At 41.6% G+C, this 20,586-nt stretch overlaps 1 protein-coding gene across 5 annotated transcripts in view; it reads right to left on the bottom strand.

Annotated features, from left to right (window-relative positions):
- Positions 1-5,789: 5,789 nt before the first annotated feature.
- CYP19A1 (cytochrome P450 family 19 subfamily A member 1) overlaps positions 5,790-20,586 on the bottom strand; it is a 110,972-nt gene continuing 96,175 nt past the window's right edge. For all 5 annotated transcript variants that reach the window (XM_005602587.4, XM_005602588.4, XM_023640810.2 and 2 more), the window contains 6 exon segments: positions 16,584-16,760; positions 16,004-16,118; positions 11,915-12,029; positions 11,310-11,472; positions 8,326-8,567; positions 5,790-7,093 (listed from right to left, as the gene is read on the bottom strand). In XM_005602587.4, the coding sequence (XP_005602644.1) occupies positions 6,845-7,093; positions 8,326-8,567; positions 11,310-11,472; positions 11,915-12,029; positions 16,004-16,118; positions 16,584-16,760 (1,061 nt within the window). In that variant the 3' untranslated portion in view covers positions 5,790-6,844.

Genomic DNA, 20,586 nt, shown 5'->3' with positions numbered 1-20,586 from the left:
AATGAGATGGTTTTGTCTTTTCTTAATGGCTGAGTAGTGTTCCATTGTATATGTATATATATATATGTATACACCATATCTTTATCCATTCATCAGTTTGTGGGCACATGGGTGGCTTCCATGTCTTGGCTATTGTGAATAATGCTGCAATGAACATAGGGCTGCACAAATCTCTCTGAATTGTTGGTTTCAAGTTCTTTGGATAAATACCCAGTAGTGGGATAGTTGGATCATATGTTATTTCTATTTTTAATTATTTGAGAAATCTCCATACTGTTTTCCATAGTGGCTGCACCAGTTTGTATCCCCACCAACAGTGTATGAGGGTTCCCTTTTCTCTCCATCCTCTACAACATTTGTTATTTTTGGTCTTGGTAATTATTTGGCTATGTTTTTCTTGTTTTAAATGTGTAGCCAGTTCATTCATTGTCTCAGGCTGGTTCAGTGGCGTTTAGTAGACTGCAAAGGCCACATTTTAGAATCTGTACATGTGACACCAATTATGCTTGTGAATCTAAAGAACTTGCTTCTCTTATGGCTCAAAGATTCTTCCCTCCTTCATCCACCAAAAATGTATTGAGTTCAGCCTGTGTGTCAGACACTGAGATGAGCAAAACATGGATGGCTAGAGAAAACAGATCAGTTGATTTACTTTGACTCCTTAATGTAACCGAATCAATATAACTGGTTTGACTTGCCTTTGGCTGGTGGTTAGCAGGACAGGCCAAAGTCCTAAGTCATTGTTTTTGGACTTACTTCCATATGGAGTGGGAATAAGTCTTTATGGAGTGGCTGTTCAGTGCTAAGATAGAAGCAAAAATTCATCAGTATTCTCAATACCTCATTTTCTGCCACCCTACCCCCAGTTTTAATACCTATACCAATGAAAACTTACAGACATTTATATTTACTGTATTTGATTTTACAAAGGACTAAATCCCGCTTTTAGTGTAGCATACAGGAAAAATCATAGATTTTGGGATCAGTCAGAGGGTTCCAATTTCTAGCTAAGAGACTGTGGGCAAGCTACTCTTTGAGAACCAGTTTTATCGTGTACAAAATGGGAAATAATCTCTACCTTACGTGATCGTTGTGAGGTTTAAATGAGGTAACCTGGCCAGGGTAAGCACTAGCTGATGGAGAGCTGTGAGTTGTGGCATCTTCATGATTTGTAACAATTCTTTCCTCTTCACACTTGCCTCAAGGACCACACGTGAAGATGTGTCAGCCGCTCCTGCGTTATGGCAGCAGGGATTTCTCCAAAGTAAGAGTTCATTTTCCTTTGCCTGTTTTGGTTGTTTCTAGAGCTGTATGAGTAGTAAAAGCAGCAAGCTGTGTTTGGGGAAGGTGGTGAGCCTGCCAGAGGAAAGTGTTGTTGGCCCGGGAAAGCGGTAATTTCAGCTGGGAAGGGAGGTACTGCTGGACTCAGTGATCCAGTCTGTTTGAGTATGAAACCAAGGCCACTCAGGAAAAAAAGGTCATTTGCTTCAGCAAATCCACTGGTTTTCCCACAAGTTCCAATAGGGCGTAAAGTGATTACTTGTGAGTGAAATGTCTCCCACAAACATCCTCATGCTCTTGCAGCAGTAAATTAGGGCTACATGCAGACACACTAGTGTCTTGGGGTTTGGTGCCTGCCAGTTGACACACCATGGATGCCAAAACCATCCGTTCAGTGACCAAACGGCACGTTTGACCTGAAAGTGTGATTGCTTTATCAACTCAATTTGTTATTAAAGCTTAGATAAAAGGGAAAAACGGTGTTATATTTATGAAGCAAAATAATAACTCGAATAGAAGCATCGGGAACGACTGCAGAACTCCTCTAGTGTAATCCACATTTACAGATGGGTCCACTGAGGTTCAGAATGGTGAGAAGACACTAAATAATCTCCAGAATATGCACAGCTGTGAAGAGAAGTTGGGCCGAGTGAAATATACGGATAATACCTGCCTCATAGTATTGTTGGGGGAATTCGATGAAATAATTATGTAATGGGCTTAATAGAATAATGAAAGTAACTACAGTTATTATTATTTTCTGAGCCTGAAAGAATAAGCACACTGTCACGATGAACTGGAATGGGAGAGAGGCGATGGAGGGTGTATTCTCAGCTACTCATCCTTCCAAGCTTAGAAAGGCTAGAAGAGGAAGCCTATGTGCCGCGTGTCTGGTTGTGCCTCCTCCATGCCAAACGCCTGGCTATTTGGAAGTAATGTGATGAAGGACTGCATATTTCATTGATATCTGCATCCTCGCCAAATAAAGAAATTGCATAACAGCTGGGTCCATCATGATGGGCCTCTTCGCATTTCCCAATTTGGCCAAAATGGTGGTAATTTTATGGCTGTCATCTGGTGTGCCCACGGTGTGCTTACAAAAATGACATTAAAAAATTGCTATTTTCTCCTCCACTCTTTTTTTATAAAGCAGTACCTCATCTGACGTGAGTTGAAATTGTGCAAAACTAAACATGTTCCTAGTGGTTAGGTAATAGTTTAAAGGCATCTGATAATTTCCTGCTGCGGCAGCTGTTGGAATCCACATGTTAATACTACAGCTTTCTACTATGTGAATTTTTACAGCACATTCCCATGCACTATCTCTTTTGAGAAAGATCTTCCAAACATATGTGGGAAGTGGGCAAGGCAGGTAGAATCATCCAGATTTTAGGGATGGAGAACTGAGATACTGCCTGCCTCAATCCTTGGGTGAGGAGGCGGAGAACGAGCAAGCCTTCGTAGGGGTGCACCCAGCATCACACGGCGGGAGAGTGGGGAGCCTGGGACTAGCCTCCTCAGCCTTCTAGTAATGAGTCTATTGCAAAGAGGTGGCATGACAGGGGGACCCAGGGCTTTGGAATGAGAGGTGGACTAGCATCCAGCTCGCTTCTTTACTGGCTGAGTGCTTGAGGGCAAGTCTCCCAAACGCCCTGGGCCTCCATCTTCTCATGGATACAACGTGGGGCTTCCGGGGACAATCATACTAATGTGAGAATTGTCATGAAGCCTAAAATGAGATCATGGATGTGGAAGCATCGGGCACATCTTCTACCCCTTCTACTGCATAAAAAGAAGTTTGAGGGTGTCATGAGTCAGTCTAACTACCGAGCACCATCACAATCATGCCCAATGTTTGTGGACAAGTTGCCCTGTACCAGACGCTCTGCTGAGAGTTTCACATAAATGATGCCTTGTAATCCTCACAGCAACCTTATGAGATAGTTATCCCTATTGGATTGATGAAAAACCCCTGAGGTATGGAGAGGTTAAACAGCTTACCCAAAGCATATTTAAGAAAAGGCTGAGCCCAGATTTCAGGCTTCACTGCCTCCTTATTAAGGGAGTCATAAAGCTGAAAGGAACTTTAAAAATCACTCAGGCCACAGGCTCAACTTCCATGTCTCATAATTTAAGACTTTTGTTGCAAGAAATGTTGTGGTAATAATTAAAATACTGAAAAAACGGAAGTTTTTGAAACATTTGCTTTTGGTTATAATTACAGTAGATTCAACATTATTTTTATAATTCTTGTCATTATATTCTTACAATGGTTCTCATTGTTTTGCACTTTGAAATGTTGTCTTGATGGGAGAGAAAGGGGCAGGTAGATCTAATGGGCAGGGCTTGATGACCAGGTTGCCCTGTCTCAAGGTATTTTGTCTGTCTTGTTGACCTGGTGAAAACAGGGTATGGCTGTTGACGCCCTAGACATAAGCCAACACCGGCTAAAAGCTGCAGGAAGGGAAAGAAAAGGAGTTCATTCAAGTAATCCTTAGCTGGGTTGAGCCCTGGAGGGGTCAGCCCTTGACTGTCCTTTGACCTAAGTCCAACTGAAAGTATCACAAATTCCATTCAGTTCATTACTTTGACAAAGTTTAATTTAGCAAGTTTTTCTGCAGGCATGGGTGAGAGATTCAGCCCCAGGGCCCAGCTGACGCAGGAGATGGAGGAGGGTCCAGCTGGCATTCTTTCCAGTGGGCCAAAGCCACACCCCTATGTGGAATATTAGCATCACCAATGGTGAAAGGTGCTGCTTAGAAATAAAAAGTGACAACTTCCAAGCGGCATTTCTCAATATGTGGGGGCTTTCTGAATGTGATTATTTTCCACTTGGGAGGGGGAAAAGTGGGATGTCAATGAAGGCAGATGGGAGTGTCCAGTATACCAGAGGATAGGAGGGTACAATTGTCCTCACAATTTGACAGTGACAGAGCCCTTATATGCATGCATTTCACTGACAGTTTACACATCTCAGTTCTCTGGGAGATGGGAAAACAGAATCCACAGCACACTCAAGAGTGACAATTAAGTACTTAACAATGAGGCAAAATTTTGAAGAGAAAACAGGATTTTCAAATGTAGGTTCATCAGCCCACTGAAAAGTCAATGGTCTTCCAAATTCCTCAGGCCAAGCCTATACAAACGTATAGGGTTTGTCAATACAGGTCAAGCAGAGTGAAAAGTTGAGCAATTACCCGGGTAATTTGATTCTGGGAGAGTTTGCCTGGATCATTTAAACCAGCACTTCCCCTTGCTCCTCACCTTCCATCCCCAGTTTCCCCCCAGCTTATTTTTGTGTCTGCATTATCTATATACAACCGTATCAATCTTCCATTTCACTTTGACGTACAGACATAGGCCTTGGCTCCATACATACACGTAAAATACTGTAGATCTTCTAAGGGAGTTGGATGAGTGAAGTACGCTGCTCCAAAGTCTGTTTTCCTCTACTATGCAGCTCTAGCCAGAGGCAAAATAACTGTGTATTAATAATCATTGGGCAAATTAACTTGGAAAAACTAAATCTAAAAGCCTGGCCTTCTTTCGGGGGTCTGAATTACTTGGATGATTGTCTAGACTTGACTGCAGACATATCCAGGTGCACAGGCATAGTTCTGTGTATATTTATGTCATATAGATGATCCAAATAATTCCAAGTTCAAATATTTCCTTCTTTACTAATGCCCATCCTTGAATTCTTAGGATGCCTGCCTCTTCTTTACTTGGTTTCTGGGGTCAGTTAAAGTATCTATGAACAAGAGTATCTATTCAGTACTGATCTTGAGAGTCAATATGGGGAGTCAGCATGGGGGCTGGGGATGGATTACAAAAGAAAGAAGAGAGCTCGCACCCTCAAGGAGCTTACATTCTCATTTTATACTTAGCTGTTGCCCTATTGCCAAACAGTAGGATGAAAAGAATATTCAAATATTGAGATGGTGGTTGACTCAATGGCAAACATTTACATATTTGTAAATGAGTTTAATTTTTCAGGTTTTAAATGGCATTCGGTAGATACAGTCATATTGGCTCCATAACACAAGAAAGTGGTATTTGGAAAGTTGACTTCTCTGTTGGATTCCCCCTAGAGAGCTAATTCCAAGATGTGCATTTTATCCATGGCTACATAGAGTGATTCAAGAAACCAGAGACTATTACATCTCGGAGGTAACTGTTAAATCTGAGGTAGGATGAAAAATGATTGCAGCGGCTCTATGCTGATTATGTTGGGTTGATTATGTTCTCTATTGATCTGTTGGCTTTTGGGGTCATGGAAGGAAAGAGAGGGGGAAGATGTCAAGGAAGAAGGACAATGGAATGGGAGGAGCACTCTTTAGAAGTTTGAACCCACTGAGTTGTGGAATTATATATAGATTTTGAGGACTTCCCCTCCACCAACAGCTCATTGGGGACTTTGTAAGAGTCCATAGATGACATTATTTAAAGTTCTCTCTCGGTTATCCACACCAATGGAGCTAAGCAACAATGCAAACAAAGAAAAGAAGTTTTTTATTAAATCACTTTATTTATTTAGGTAACATTGGTTCATAAGATTGTGTAAATTTCAGGTGTACATCATTATATTTTGCCTTCTGTATAGACTACTACATCGCGTTCACCACTAAAAGTCTAGTTTCCATCCGTCACCATGCATGTGTGCCCCTGTACCCCTCCCCCCTCCCATCCCCCTCCCCCCTACGAATTTTCATTTGAATTTGAAATGCATTGTGTGAGTTTTTTTCCTACAGCAGACATGTGGGCCTAACTCTATTTACTCAAGCTATTGCTAAGTTACCTTGATTATCTGAATCATGCCTGAATCAGAGGTAAGTGGCTGAGGCATGAACTGAGAGACTGGGAAAGGATAGTCTCCAGTTTACTTTTGCCACAGACAAATCACATAATAAACAAGAGTTAATGGATTATAATTCACAGGAAAAGTCGAATGCTGAATCTGTAAGCATTTCTCCAAAGACTATGAATGTTGCAGTGGCCAACCCCACCAAAAACCAAATCAAAGCACCTTTATTGACACTAACATGTTTGTTTGGCTCTAGGTACCCAGATATCGGCCTGGTCTTTCTAATCAACTTGGCTTTTGGTGTCATGGAAGGAAAGAGAGGGGGAAAATGTCAAGGAAGATGGACAATGGGATGGGAGGAGCACTCTTTAGAAGTGTTTCTGCCCCAGACATAAAAATGCTCTGGGGGCAGAGCAGTGAACATCCTGTGGCAAATGGGACATAAATTTTGCTGATGGCCTATCTTTGCCAAAGCACATTTTGTGGAATGGGGCCTTTAGGGCTGCATTCTCTTCACTGACCATTTCCCCCACAAACTCTTGGCCTCTGCATTTTCTCTTGCAGTTTGGTTCTCTGGTTTGGACAAGATCAGATGACCAATGTTTCCTGGCTTGCATACAACCCATAGGATGCATGCCTATAAAATGCCACAGGCCACCGAATGTTTACTATGAGGATGACACTACCTGGCAAAGATGGATGGTTTCCTTATGAATAACTGATGAGAAATGCTCTGGAATAGGTACTGACCAAACTTTTTTAGTGTTCGAGGCACTTTTCTGAATTTCTTGGAGTAAAAATCATTGCCGGTAAGCTTCTAGACTCATCCGGGTGGAGGGCCAAGTCATTTGTTTTCTGCATATTTTCAAGACAGTTTCCTTGTAATGTCTTCACATGGAATCGTCTCAGAAGTGAAACCAGCATCACCTTCATCATCACCATGGCGATGAACTTTCCAGCGCAGCTACGGGGCCCAAAACCAAATGGCTGAAAATACCTGTAAGGAACCTATGAAAATGATCAGACAATTAGCCAGGGTACCAAAAGCTAGAGGCATGCAGTCTCTGTTTGATTCACCCTGAAAACACTTATCAGTCAGAAGGCTCTGTTTCAGAGTCTCAGCCACATGGCTCCTTCGCTGAGGTGAATGACTATAGCTCAGATCAGCCCTCTTCGCCATCCAGTTTGATTCACCCCTTTGTGATACACACCCAATCTCGGACAGTCCCCAGGTTTGCCTTTCACACAAATGTGCTGGGGTAAAGCAATGCAGATCATCTTATTACAGCCAGTGTTAGCACACTCAACTAGCTTTGTGGGGTGGCCACAGCTTTCATGACTGTTCTGTAGTTGCCAAAGCAAAGAGTGTTTTTGTGCAATGCCATAGCACCTGATACCAAGGGACAAATTTAGGCAAAGATGTGGATTCCTGGCCTATTAGTGCTGAGCATCTAAATATTTTTAGTTCTGCAAAAAATTAATGGGGACCACATCTGTCTGTCTTGTCCACATCTGGACTTACATAGTGCCTCGCACATAGTAGATACTCAATAAGACTTTGTTGACTAAATGTCAACATGGCATACACTGCTCATCTAGAAATAGAATGAATTAGAGAACTGGATTAATTAAGATCATGTTTCTATATCATATGAAAATGGAAAAAGAGGGCACTGAGGGAACTATGTGGATAATTCACATTAGAAAAACATCATTGCCTAGAATTTGACCCAATGGAAGCAGAATCTGAACTATACTGCAGTGAGAGAAAAAGAAAAAGCTGAGGTTCTTCTAAGTACCAAGTCCTATTTAGAATGGGACCTAGTGCTCATGGGACCATCTGGTGAATCAAAGGTAGACTGCCAAAGCAGAAGTGGACCCTCCTTTACCTAGATGGTGCTACAGCTGAACCTACGTGATGACAAAATGACAAGTTTAAATGAAAAAGTAGGTTGGTTGGGTTAAACAAAATTTCCCTTGTTTTAGCCAAATTAAGGCCTGGATTTTTCACATTTCAGCCTATTATGTGGCTACCACGTAGACATTTCCCAGAGCTGGAGACCTAGCATCCTTGGCTCGAGGTGGAACATGGTAGTCATGTTCTAAGCATGTGCTCCTGGTGGCGTGGCGAGGGCAACAAGCAAATAGAACGAAATGTACATGTTGTAAACACAGAACAGGAGCAGATTTAACAGACATTTTCAAGAGCGGCATACTCAGTTTTAAGGAAGGGCTCTTACATTCTTCTCAAAGTTTTCAAGAGTGAATTCATTAGGCTTGGGGAAAAACTCGAGTTTATGCATTCTTCCAATATTCAGAATAATGTTAGTCCCCTTTTTCACTGGATAGCCATCGATGACATCATCCTCTAAGGCTTTGCGCATGACAATGTCCACGACAGGCTGGTACCGCATGCTCTCATTAATAAAATTTTCCATCACTTTTAATTTTTGCATATCATCATTCTTTAAGTCTCTTTCACCTGTGGGAGCAGATTAAAATCAACAGAGGATGTAACGTTAGTTTCAATATGTGATTGGCCTTAAAACTCCTATAGTTTGCACAGAACAGTTTGCTCTTTGTTGAAAAAATTTCTATCTATAGTTCTAATGCACACCAGCAACGTGGGCCAAATATGCTATGTGTTTGGTCCACAGAGTGTTTTATAAAAATTCAGATTTGAAGCCAGTTATCTTAAGACCTGGGAGATTTCATAGAAAAGCTTGGATTTCTAGAAAAATCAGAAAACCTGGTAACACTAGACCTCCATCCCCACATGGCAACAATGGGCTGAAGTTGGGTGGCTGATGAGCCCTTTAGAGGGGCATCCATTCTGCACTCCCATGTAGATTGGTCCAGTCTGCTTCGTTTATCTGCCTGGCCTCTGAAGTCTTTGAGTTTTCTTCCCTACTCCAAATCCTAGAGGACATTCCTTTCTTCTCTGCTCAAAGTGAGATGGTGAATTTAATCAGTTTCAACGCAAATTGTTCCTCTGGTTACCTGTGCAGTCATCTGCCCAGAACACATCACTGATAGTCCCTCCTCCCCATCTCATTGAGAACAACCTGTTGAGGTAGCATGGCAAGAACCCCCCTTCCCCTACCACAACAATATGGGTGCCTCAGATCCGCCAGGTGAGCTGGGGGTTGATGGCAGCCCCCCCTGTCTCACATTGGCCTGACACTGGTCAGAGAGGCTCGGATTACTCCCAGAATTGGCAAAGCTTCAGAGCATCCTCAAAAAGGCTACCATTTCGGCAGAATCAAAAACAGCCCAGGGTCCTGAGGCAGCCGAGTCCCTGGACAAGTGCGCCATTCAGGACAGGTCTCATTTGGTCAGAGAACTCTAACAGCCTGCCCCTCACATACTGCTCTTTGTACACTGAAGGGTCTAGTGGTCTATGTTTATTTGGGGTGGGGGTGGATAAAGGGACGATGATGGAGGTAGTAACCAAACGTTTTCCCTAGGGAGTAATTACAATGTGTGTGTATCCAGAGGGGGCAGGATACACGTGTGAATGTTCTGCTGCTTTTCCGTCTTTGCAGAGGAAGTGTCAGGGGGGACATCATGGGGCACAAACACTTTTCACCTCTCAAGGAAATTGTATTAAAGGCTTGCGGTCTCAAGAGCAATTTCCCGCCTTGTTCCCCTAATTCCATTATTCTATGGCCCTCTCTTCTCTCCACTGAGTCTGTTTGTTGAGTGTTCTTCCTCCCATCAGCCCGTGAGCCCCATGAGTGCAGGGATGGCACTGGCTTGTTCACCACTGTGCCCCTGCACCTGGCATAGAACCCACAACCTGACAAGGGGCACTTGAGGAAACATTCTAGAATTTGGAGGCTGGATGTTATTCTGGTTCCTTGCTATCTACCTTGCCATTACCAGGCAATCTCCCACCTACGGTGATGCATCTGCAGACCCCTTCTCTCACACATTTAACCCTTCTGTGAAATTTTCCCTTATTGTCAACTATTTCAAGCAGCACTCAAATGGTTTCTAAAATACAACTCCTTTCCACAACCAAATAATGCGTTTAAAACAGATTGTGTACAGTCAAGAGAGAAAAGTCTACATCGTTACCTATATCTCTTTACATTTGTCAGACATGTGTTCCTAAAAATATTATCCATGTGAAAGACATTCCAAATAAGGAATTCTGTTTTCTCCCAGAAAGCAGTTCTGATTTCTTCTGAATGTGGCATGTTTCTATGCAAGGGTGGTGATGTCAGGAGCAGTGGGCAGAATGATGCTGAAGCAGAGGCTGAGCAGGAAAGAGGTCATGTTGGGGAATTGCTGAGCAGGGACCTGGGGATTCCCCTGCAGAGGAGGAGGAGAGGGCGGAGGGAAGGAAGGGCCAGCGTCACTGGATTTGGGGGAGAGGGGAACTGGTCATCCCCCTGCCCCTGCTGTCACCCTCTCTTTCTCCTTCTGCCACCCACTGGAAGTTCATTTGTGGAGGGACTGCTTGAAACCCAGAAACACTGCTATAAATGATAGCCATTTCCCTGAGTGGACCCACAAAAGCGTTTTGTCACTGATAAGGTAGGTAGGACATTGTACTCGATGCCATGTTTTTTAAAAACAGACAAATACAACCATATATGTGTGTTTATATGCACATTGAAAAAAGATCTTGAAGAAAACACAGCAAACTATTGACAGTGGTCCCCCTGGGGAATGGGAATGAGGCTGGGGAGGAGAGTGGAAGGGACTGAGAGATGTCACTTTCTGCTTTATACATATTTCCATTATTTGGATTTTTCCATTGAGCATGTATTATTTTTTTTTTTTTAAAGATTTTTTATTTTTCCTTTTTCTCCCCAAAGCCCCCTGGTACATAGTTGTATATTCTTTGTTGTGGGTCCTTCTAGTTGTGGCATGTGGGACGCTGCCCCAGCGTGGTTTGATGAGCAGTGCCATGTCCGCGCCCAGGATCCGAACCAACGAAACACTGGGCCGCCTGCAGCGGAGCGCGTGAACTTAACCACTCGGCCTCGGGGCCAGCCCCTGAGCATGTATTATTTTTAAAATTAAAAAAACACAGAAAGAACTATCTGTTTAACCTATTTTGCATAATCATTGTGTGACAAAATGACTTGCTTTATTGTTCTCTGGGTGGATTATAATAAAGATTTTGTTTGACATCAGATTCTTAGGACATTAGGAGCTGACATTCAGAAGAAATGGTTTTCTAAGCTCTATTATTTATTTGATAAATTCCTACCAAGAACAGTCTGGATTTCCTTCATGAGTGCCTCTTCAACTTTAGGGTGCTGCGCAATGAGACATAGCATGAAGAACACAGTGACAGACAAGGTGTCTGGCGCTGCAATCATCATTTCCAATATGCACTGGTTCACATTCTCTTTGGTCAGCTCACCACGTTTCTGAACAATCAAAAGAGGGGAGAAAAATTGGAAGAGTGAACCATAGTTTCAAAAAACGAGGGGAGGTGACATTCAAGGATCAACAACCTCAACAAAATGAAATCATAGAAATTGCATGCCTCTGTAATTGACTATGGATGTTTTTTCATAACAATCTTCAGCTGAAAGCTGAACAATTTAACCAATTATCTGTGTATTTAGTGTCTTTGGATTCCCCCATTTTCGTATTTTGTATTGTGTGGACACAGAGTTTCAATATTAAAGGTCAGTCTTATCAGAATGTCTAATGAGTAGGCTACTTGGGTTGGGTATTTTAGAAGTACTAGAGAATACTAGACAAGTAGAAATATGCAATAATTACAAGAAGGAATCTTTACACACTTATACACAAACAGTCATACACATATGTTGGGTGAGAATTATGGTTATTCCAGGTCAGTACCTCAGCCAAAATTAGATCAGTGGCAAAATCCACATGGTCTTCCAGTTTCTCTGCTGTGAAAATCCTGTGTCTTTTTTCTTCTGCTAGAATTCCCACGGCATCTCTCAATTCTTTGCTGGAAAAAAAAAGTGCAAATATAATCTATCTGTGGCTCAGGACATCTAGAAAAACAGATTCATTTGCCATTTGTTTAAATAAAATGATCTGCTTTCATTGAAGCCATTAGTGCTTACGAATAACTCAATTCATACTGAATTCTTTACGAATATCCTTAAATTACATATATTATACCTTATGTTAAGGAACTAGTTAGCTGAGATGTCTAGGTACTGGCAGAAAAATCAAGGCTGGAATCTCCAGTTAAGGGTTAAAAACTGGTACCAAAAGGCTAAATCCAATCATGTTTTCCAATTTTTGATTTGGCCAATGCAGTATTTAAACTGTAAAACCCAAACCAAAGCCAGTGAATGCTTTTAGTGGGGGCGTCCACTCTTCAGCCTGCAACAGACGCTCCATTTCCTGTGTCTTATATCCGCCCAACCCACTTTTATTTGCCTAGCCCTGAAGACTATTGAGTTTGAGATTCCTGTTCCAGAAAGTAAACTCAAGTGACAGTATTATTCTTGATATTTATTACTGAATCTTTCAGTTTCTGCCACATGGTAAACACTACATGAATATTTGTTGAATGAATGGCTGGCCACACAAATGTGTATACACATTTTGACAGCATGGTGGAAGGACAGCACCTTGGTCAGAAGGGCAGGGTGTATTCTGGGTTCTTCTCATTCTACATAGCGTAGTTTAAGTCTCTGAGCCTTACGTCTCTTCTAAACTGAAGGGATCAGAATAGATGAACAAGAAGGCCACCTTGAGATCTGAATTATGTTATTCTTGCCTTTGTCTTTAAGTGTATACGTTAATGTATAAGTGCATTGTTCCCCAATCTCAGGGAACAATACTCTGTATTACATTAAATGTACAATAGGGGCCGGCACCATCGCCGAGTGGTTAAGTTTGCACGCTCCACTTCAGTGGCCCAGGGTTCGCCATCTCAGATCCTGGATGCCAACCTAACACCACTCATCAAGCCATGCTGTGGGGACATCCCACACAGAAGAACTAGAAAAACTTACAACTAGGTTATACAACTATGTACTGGGGCTTTGGGGAGGGGAAAAAAAGAGGAAGATTGACAACAGATGTTAGCTCAGGGCCAATCTTCCTCACACACACAAAAAAGGAAGAGGTAAAACTGCATAATAGTTTGCCTTTAAAAAAAAAGTGCAATAAATCTGTCTTTCAAATTCTTGTTGACATGGTCACCTACACACTTAAATACCCTGTCGATGCTGTTGACATAAATAACTCTATGTTTACTGCAGCTGAGCAGGAAAAGTAAGGGAAGATTCTTTAATATTCCTGCCACTTTTTAAAAGTTTCTTTTGGGCATCTCAAGGAAGATGTTTAAGCATTTTGAGTGATATTCTTCAGGGTAGTATAGTAATTGTGTCATTCCAAATGAGGATGCCATCTATTGTGTAACTCTGTAAGTGTGCTTATAGACACACACACCCCTCCAGAGATACACCAGGGGTATAGTCACATGCGTTCATTCATCAACCCATCCATTTGTTCAGCAAATATTTGTTGAGCATCTCCTACATACAAGGAACAGATAATCACTCACTTGGTGGGCTGAGAATGCTTACAGCATTCCTACCTAAGCAATGGCCCCAAAATGGTCCAGGAGCTGTTGAAATTTCCCTATGCTCTGAATTCATAGAAAATACCCTGATGGAACTGTAGCCACTCCTGAGCATCTCTTTTTTCCCTGGGCCAGTATCAGGGTCCTGAAAATGTCCATTGGGATTCCTCCTATTCAAGTTAAAGTTGGTCCTACATAAATGTATGTATCTGAATTTATATACCCTGAAAAACCAGGAGAATTGAGTTCAATGATGGTTTTCAGGGAATAAGAAGTCTCTAACTCACAAACATGTATTACCAGAATGCATCTCTGAGACTGCTGTTTGGAACTTTGAATATATTTTGCACCAAAACAATAGTGGCTAGGTTACCAGTCCAGGCCACAAACTCCTATTTAATCTATTCTGTGGCTGAAAGGACTTACACTTGCCAAAATAAAAAGCAGAAAACAATACTGCTGTAATATTTGGAATAAAAAGAGGCAAAAAAATTTAATAAATAGGGATAGGAGTAGATGTCCCAGAATCGTTTCCATAAATATATTTTTGTGTATTGGCATGAGAAAGACAAATACCATATGATCTCACTTATATTTGAAATCTTAAAACAAACAAACAAACTCCTGAGCTCACAGATGCAGAGAATAGATTGGGGGTTCCTAGAGGGGCAGGGTGGGTGGTGGGGGAAATGGGTGAAGGGGTCAAAAGGTACAAACTTCCAGTCATAAAATAAACAAGTCCTGGGGATATAATGTACAGCATGGTGACTATGGTTAATAGTACTGTATTGCATATTTGAAAATTGCCAAGAGAGTAAAAAAAGTTCTCATCATAAGAAAAAAAATTTGTAATTATGTTTGATGACGGATGTTGACTAGACTTACAGTGATGATCATTTTGCAATATACACAAATATTGAATCATGTCATATACTTGAAACTAATATAAAGCTATACGTCAATTATCCCTCAATAAAAAATATTGGCATTATTGCAAGGGCATGGGAAGGGAGGAAACTAAAAGCTTTCTCTAGGTCTTTACTTCTCTAGGATATAGGAGATATAAACTAACGCACTAACCATTGGCAAATACATAGAGGGAATGTTGCTGAGCTAATTGCTACAGAGAAGTAAGGGAAACCATTATCCGGTCTCACACAGTAAGTTTCTATGGGCCTGCTGGTCAAGACCAAAGCCAAACTAATGGCCAAGAACTATACAATGAGACTCTTCAGACTCTATCAAATCTGACCACAGTGAAGAAGTGAATCCTTCCTCTCATTGATCCAAGTCACAATAAGCTCTGGTGGAAACTAAATGAAATACATAAGGAACCAAGTGTCCAAATCACCCACTTAATACACATCAATCACGTGAGAATATATAAAACGTCATCAAGTTGGCTTCCTCCCTGAAGACTAATACTACTGAATTACACAAACAGGATAAAGTTGGGTCTTCAAACAGGTTTGGGAACTTTTAAAGATGGAGAATTTAAGATGGTTAGGGACATCTGGGGAAGATATGAACAGAAGGAGGAGAAAACTAACATATTTAGTGCCATGCTCTGTGCTAATCGCCCTGCATCTGGGATCTCATTCACCTTATCCCCACTCTGGAAGGTAGGTTATACTTGACTTTAAATAACTTCCCAAGGCCATTTAGTTACTAATTGTTAGAGACAGGATAGAAACCAGATGTGTCTGCCTCTAGATCCCATGGGATGTGGCAGTATTTAGTGGCTGGCTACTTACACTCCAAAAGTGTCATCGATCAGCCTATATGTCTTTGGGCGTTTGTCCAGCTTTCTGCTAGACTAATCTGAGACCAAAGCAAAGCTGTTTAATGATGGTTTCAGGATCCCCCAGAGACACAAGATACATAACTAAAGAAAAGAAATCACACATTTTATTGAAGTTCATTATGTTCATTATGAAAAAATTCTTTTGAGACTGCTGTCAATTCCAGAAAGTTGAATTATGTTAAATTCATTCTGGAGCAACACAACTATAAAATGATTCTGTGTTTCCGTCTTCCCAGACATGCAAAGAGAATTTTGACAGATAATAATGATAGGTTCAGCCAACCCTTCTCTTCAACCTGAAATATACTGCAGTGCCCTCATTCCAGAGATGGAGGCTCTCAGACCACCCACTCGGCCCCCTTGCTGAGAAGCTGCCTGGGCCAAAGGCTTCCTTTACTCCTTGGTCTGGCCACAGGCAGCCAAATTGCTGTAAGAAGTGTTTCATCACAACTTAATCAACAGCTCCCTTGTGGGCTCTGGAGAGCAGAAAGCTTGCAGTAGAGGCCAACAATAGCAAAGACACAACCCAAAATCAATCCAATCTCACTGATAAATTTTCCAAATATGTATTACTTACATGGACTTTTGATGCTTTCTGGATAGCCAAGAAATCTTAAAGAAGATGTTTGGTTTGATAAGGAGAGCCTGCCATGCATCAAAATAACCCTGGATTTTAAGCACGATGTTTTTCTCTGTAAAAACAAAAGAAGAGCAGAGCAGTTGAGGAGAAAGTGAGCCCAAGAAGGGTACTTTGAGCAGAGAAGACCCCCTGTAAATTCTCCTACTGGTCTTGGGTTCCAAGCTATGTATCTATACATCATGACCAAAAGAATGGTTAGAAATAGTTAAATATATAAGTTTGATTGATGGTATGAACCAACCACATTTGTTAATTTTTGACTGTGGGTAGAATCCTATTTCCTAGAGCAATGAGGAGAAATAAAAAAGAAATAGATGGCTCCTACTTTACAGAAATTTATATCTTATAAGTGAACAAGGCAGACATACCAGGAAAACAAAAATCTTAGGAATACTTAGAAATGTTTAAACAAGAGCAATGTATCAAACAGCATATCTTTATTCAAATCTGTTTTCCTTTTCACCCCCCTGTTTAATAAAGGGCAGAATGTCAGTCATGGGAAGGAAAATTTCAGTACCGTCCAAGGGGATCCTCAGGAAGAGGGTGTTGGAAGCGTCCAGCATGGTACGTCGCATGAGGGTCAACACGTTGACATGGCCCAACGCATTGGTGACCTCGTCCAACCTGTCCAGATGGTTGTTGACGGATTCAACACAAACTGTCACCATGCGCGCAAGGCTGGGGCCAGACAAAGCTGAAGGGAAATATCAGAGCGTGAGCCACCGCTAACTCCAGGGCACACACAAACAATGAGGCAATTTTGGCTTTTTATGTTTGGAGCTTAATTGTCCACAATTTTTTATTCAATAACTGGGTGGAAATTTTCATATTCTTTTTTATACTTGTCTTTATTCTCCTAATTTTCTACAACCATGTATCACCTTTAAGTGAAAAATGAATGAAGAATGAATGAATGAACGGATAAATAACTCAATCTTATTTTAAACAAAGTATTCAAAATTAAACTTTTCTTCATGCTATGGTGAATCATTTGTGAGATTTCAAGTGAAACTTTTGGTAGCTGGGGTCATGAATCACAAATCAGTGGGTTTTCACATTTATTGTATATATTTCCCTCTTAAGAAGGTTTGGATTTGGCCAGGGTGATATTTATTTTATGTTTCAACACGTGGCAGGATATGGCTTCAGAACTGGTCAAATTGGACCTTAACTATTTGAACTAAGGTGCTTCCTGTTTCATTGTAGTCTAGATTTTTTTTTTTTTTTTTTTTTTGGAGGAAGATTAGCCCTGAGCTAACTACTGCCAGTCCTCCTCTTTTTACTGAGGAAGACTGGCCCTGAGCTAACATCGTGCCCATCTTCCTCTACTTTATATGTGGGACGCCTACCACACATGGCGTGCCAAGCGGTGCCATGTCCGCACCCGGGATCCGAACCAGCGAACCCTGGGCCATGGAGAAGTGGAACGTGCGAACCTAACCTAACCGCTGCGACACCGGGTTGGCCCCTGTAGTCTATATGTTTAAAATGCTAGTCTCATAATACCAAAAGTGCCCTTCTCTTAATTTCAGTTTCTCTTCAAACTAATTCCAGATTTCCCTTACTCAACCAATGCTGTAATAGCTAACCAATTCTTTGTTCACTTAGCAGTCTTCTCCACTGGACTGAGAATTTTTTAAGGGCAGTGACAACCTCCTATTCGCATTGTACTTCAAGTTCATAGTCCATAGTGGTCCTCAACACATATTTGTCAAACAGAGGAATGAATGAGTGGATGGATGGATGGGTGAACGAATGCAAATAGATAGGGTGAACTGGCTCTGATCTCTGCCCTTTGCCCTGCTCCTGACCATCTGAACAGCCAGTGGGTCCTGATAGTGAGTGATCCATTGTAAGAGTTTAACTCGAAGTCTCCCATTCTCTCTTTGTCCTAAGTTTCTTTAAATGTTGTTTAGGAGTAATCTTTCATTTAAATGTCTTTTATATTCAGACTTGCTGTTAAAGTCAGAGTCCTTGACATGTAATGAAAAATCCTGGGGAAGTTTGTAGGTATAATTCTCTCTTAAAAAAAAATCTGTTGCATTGCAGAAGCCCCTGAAGGCAGACTTTGCCAATAAGATAGGAGGCCTAGTGAGTGGTCCTAGACTCTTAAGATTTCTACTAATATAAAAAAAGGAAGGTTGAGTTGGTAGTATACTTTCTGACTGTAGGAAGGACTTGGCAGATAGGAAAGGCAGGGATGTTTTTCCCTGGGTGACTATCACATCCACAAGAGGGAGAAATGATTCCTAATGACTTGACCCTTTGCATAGAGGGCTGGCTTTGAATATCACTGGTGTTTTTCTCTCAGGCTGATGTATGATCTGCTTTTACGTCCAAAACCCTGAAGCACAGTTCAAACATATAAGCAAAATGTACTATCATTGCTTATAGGCAGTGGTATGATATGGAAATGGTTTTATTTTTTAAAATGTACTAAAAAGTACTAAATTTTATCTAGGCTAAAAAAAATTGAGAAAGGAGTCAGCAAATTCCATTACTATAGACAACTCTCTTGGCAGTTTCAGGAAACACAGGCTATTTCTCACCATCCCTTCTTCAACCCCCAGGATGGGGCCATTGCCTAAGCTGCACTTAACTATCTCTCCAGAGACATGCCTAAGGAGTCAATACCTTCATTAATGTCACTACTTTAGATACCAAAGCCTATCCCAAACTTTCTACTATATCAGGAAAACCAACCAGGAGCATCATTCTAAAAGGAGATTCACCAAGAAATGTTTGGAACTCTCATGGACTATTAAAAATGTCAGACACAACAGTGAACTTTCAATAAGCAATTGGCCCCCTATTTTTGGCATTTAATTTGGGTCCAGTTTTGTAACGTTTTTATTGGAAAATCTGATCTTCCACATATAGGGCTACTCTTCAAAAAGTCACAAAGATTTTTTGATTAACTTCCAAGTACTGTAGATTCTACTGTTTCCGCGTCCTTCTCTTGGTGCCCTCCCCGCATCCGCCCTGTGTCACTGCACCAGCTCTTCACTGTTCTCACTACTCACAGGCATGCTTCCTTCCAGCTAACTCTTAACTCTGCTACCACAGGAGTTTTTCTAAAACACAAATACGTTCATGACGTTCTGCTTAAAATCTTGAAAGATTTCCCATAGCTTTTGAGGTTAGCTCAGCTCCTTGGCTTAGCACAGAGTCTTTGGTGGCTAGCCCTGCCTTCCCCTTGGCCTCACGCCTGCACGTATCCATGCCAAGCACAATGGACATGTAGTGCCATCTATCCTTCTCTGCCTTGGAGTATCCTGTCCTCTTCTCCTGTGAAATGTGTCCTTGTCACACTTTCTTAATTTAGGTATTTTTTACTTTCTTTTGAAACTCATCATAAGCACGCATCCTGTGAACAGCCTCCCCTGACCCCTCGGAGTACCTCAGACGGCCCGTTTGTGCTCTGTCGCACTCTCCACACGCCTCTAGCATAACACATCACCCAGGATGGGACTCGGTGACGTATTGATCTGCCGCTCTGCCCCCGCCCCCCTTTATAAATTCCTCAAGGGCAGGGATCATGTCTTGTTTATCGTTGTATTCCAGGTACCTAGTTTAATGATGAGAACTCAATAGTTTGTTAAACAAATGGATGAGTTTAGAGATTCCATTAATTCTTGCATGTTAGGGTATAGGATATTGGTATGTGAAGGTTAACTGCTCCTAAATAGTAGTTCACGTTTTCTTAATACACTTGGGCCAAATGACAAAGTACAATGAAACTTACGTTTCTATAGGATCTGATGGTATTATTTCTTTCTTCTACACAATTACCCTAGAATTCAAGTTCTATTATGTTTATCACCAGTGGCTAAGGAAACTGAAGCTCAGAGAAGCTAAGTGACTTGTCCAAGATCATACAGTTAGCAAAGTGGCAGAATGGGGCCTCAGACACACAACCTATAATCCTGAGTCTTGTACTCTTTCCATTAACCCATTCTGCAATTTTGTAAGGCATGAGAGGATTGATCTGCCTCGTCATGAGTGGCAGGCAGAATAATAGCCCCCTAATCCAGTCCAGGTCCTAATCTCTGGAACCTATTAATATGTTACTTTACATGGGAAAAGGGACTTGGCACATATGATTAAAGTTAAGGACCTTGAGATGGGGAGATTATTGCGGATTATCTGGGTAGACCCAACTGAATCACATGAGTCCTTAAAAGCTAAGAATCTTTCCCAGCTGAGGTCAGAGGCAGAAAGAGCTGTGAGGACAGAAGGGTGGTCAGAGAGATGTGATGTGAAAAGGACTCAACCCACTGTTGCTGGCTTTGAAGACAGAGGAAAGGGCCACAGGCCAAGGAATGTGGGTGGCTTCAGAGGCTGGAAAAGGCAAAGTAGAGGATTGTGCCCTGGAGCTTCCAGAAAGAAAAACAGCCCTGTCAACGCCTTGATTTTAGCCCATTGAGACCCATATCCGACGTCTAAGCTACAGAACTGTAAAATAATCAATGCATTTGTTTTAAGCCGCTAAGTTCGGCAATTTGTTAAGCAGCAATAGG

Source organism: Equus caballus, chromosome 1 (genome assembly GCF_041296265.1).
Source record: "Equus caballus isolate H_3958 breed thoroughbred chromosome 1, TB-T2T, whole genome shotgun sequence".
In the NCBI taxonomy this organism is placed as follows: domain Eukaryota; kingdom Metazoa; phylum Chordata; class Mammalia; order Perissodactyla; family Equidae; genus Equus; species Equus caballus.
The sequence above is the reverse complement of the archived record's forward strand: the minus strand, read 5'-3'. Positions and strand labels throughout refer to the sequence as shown.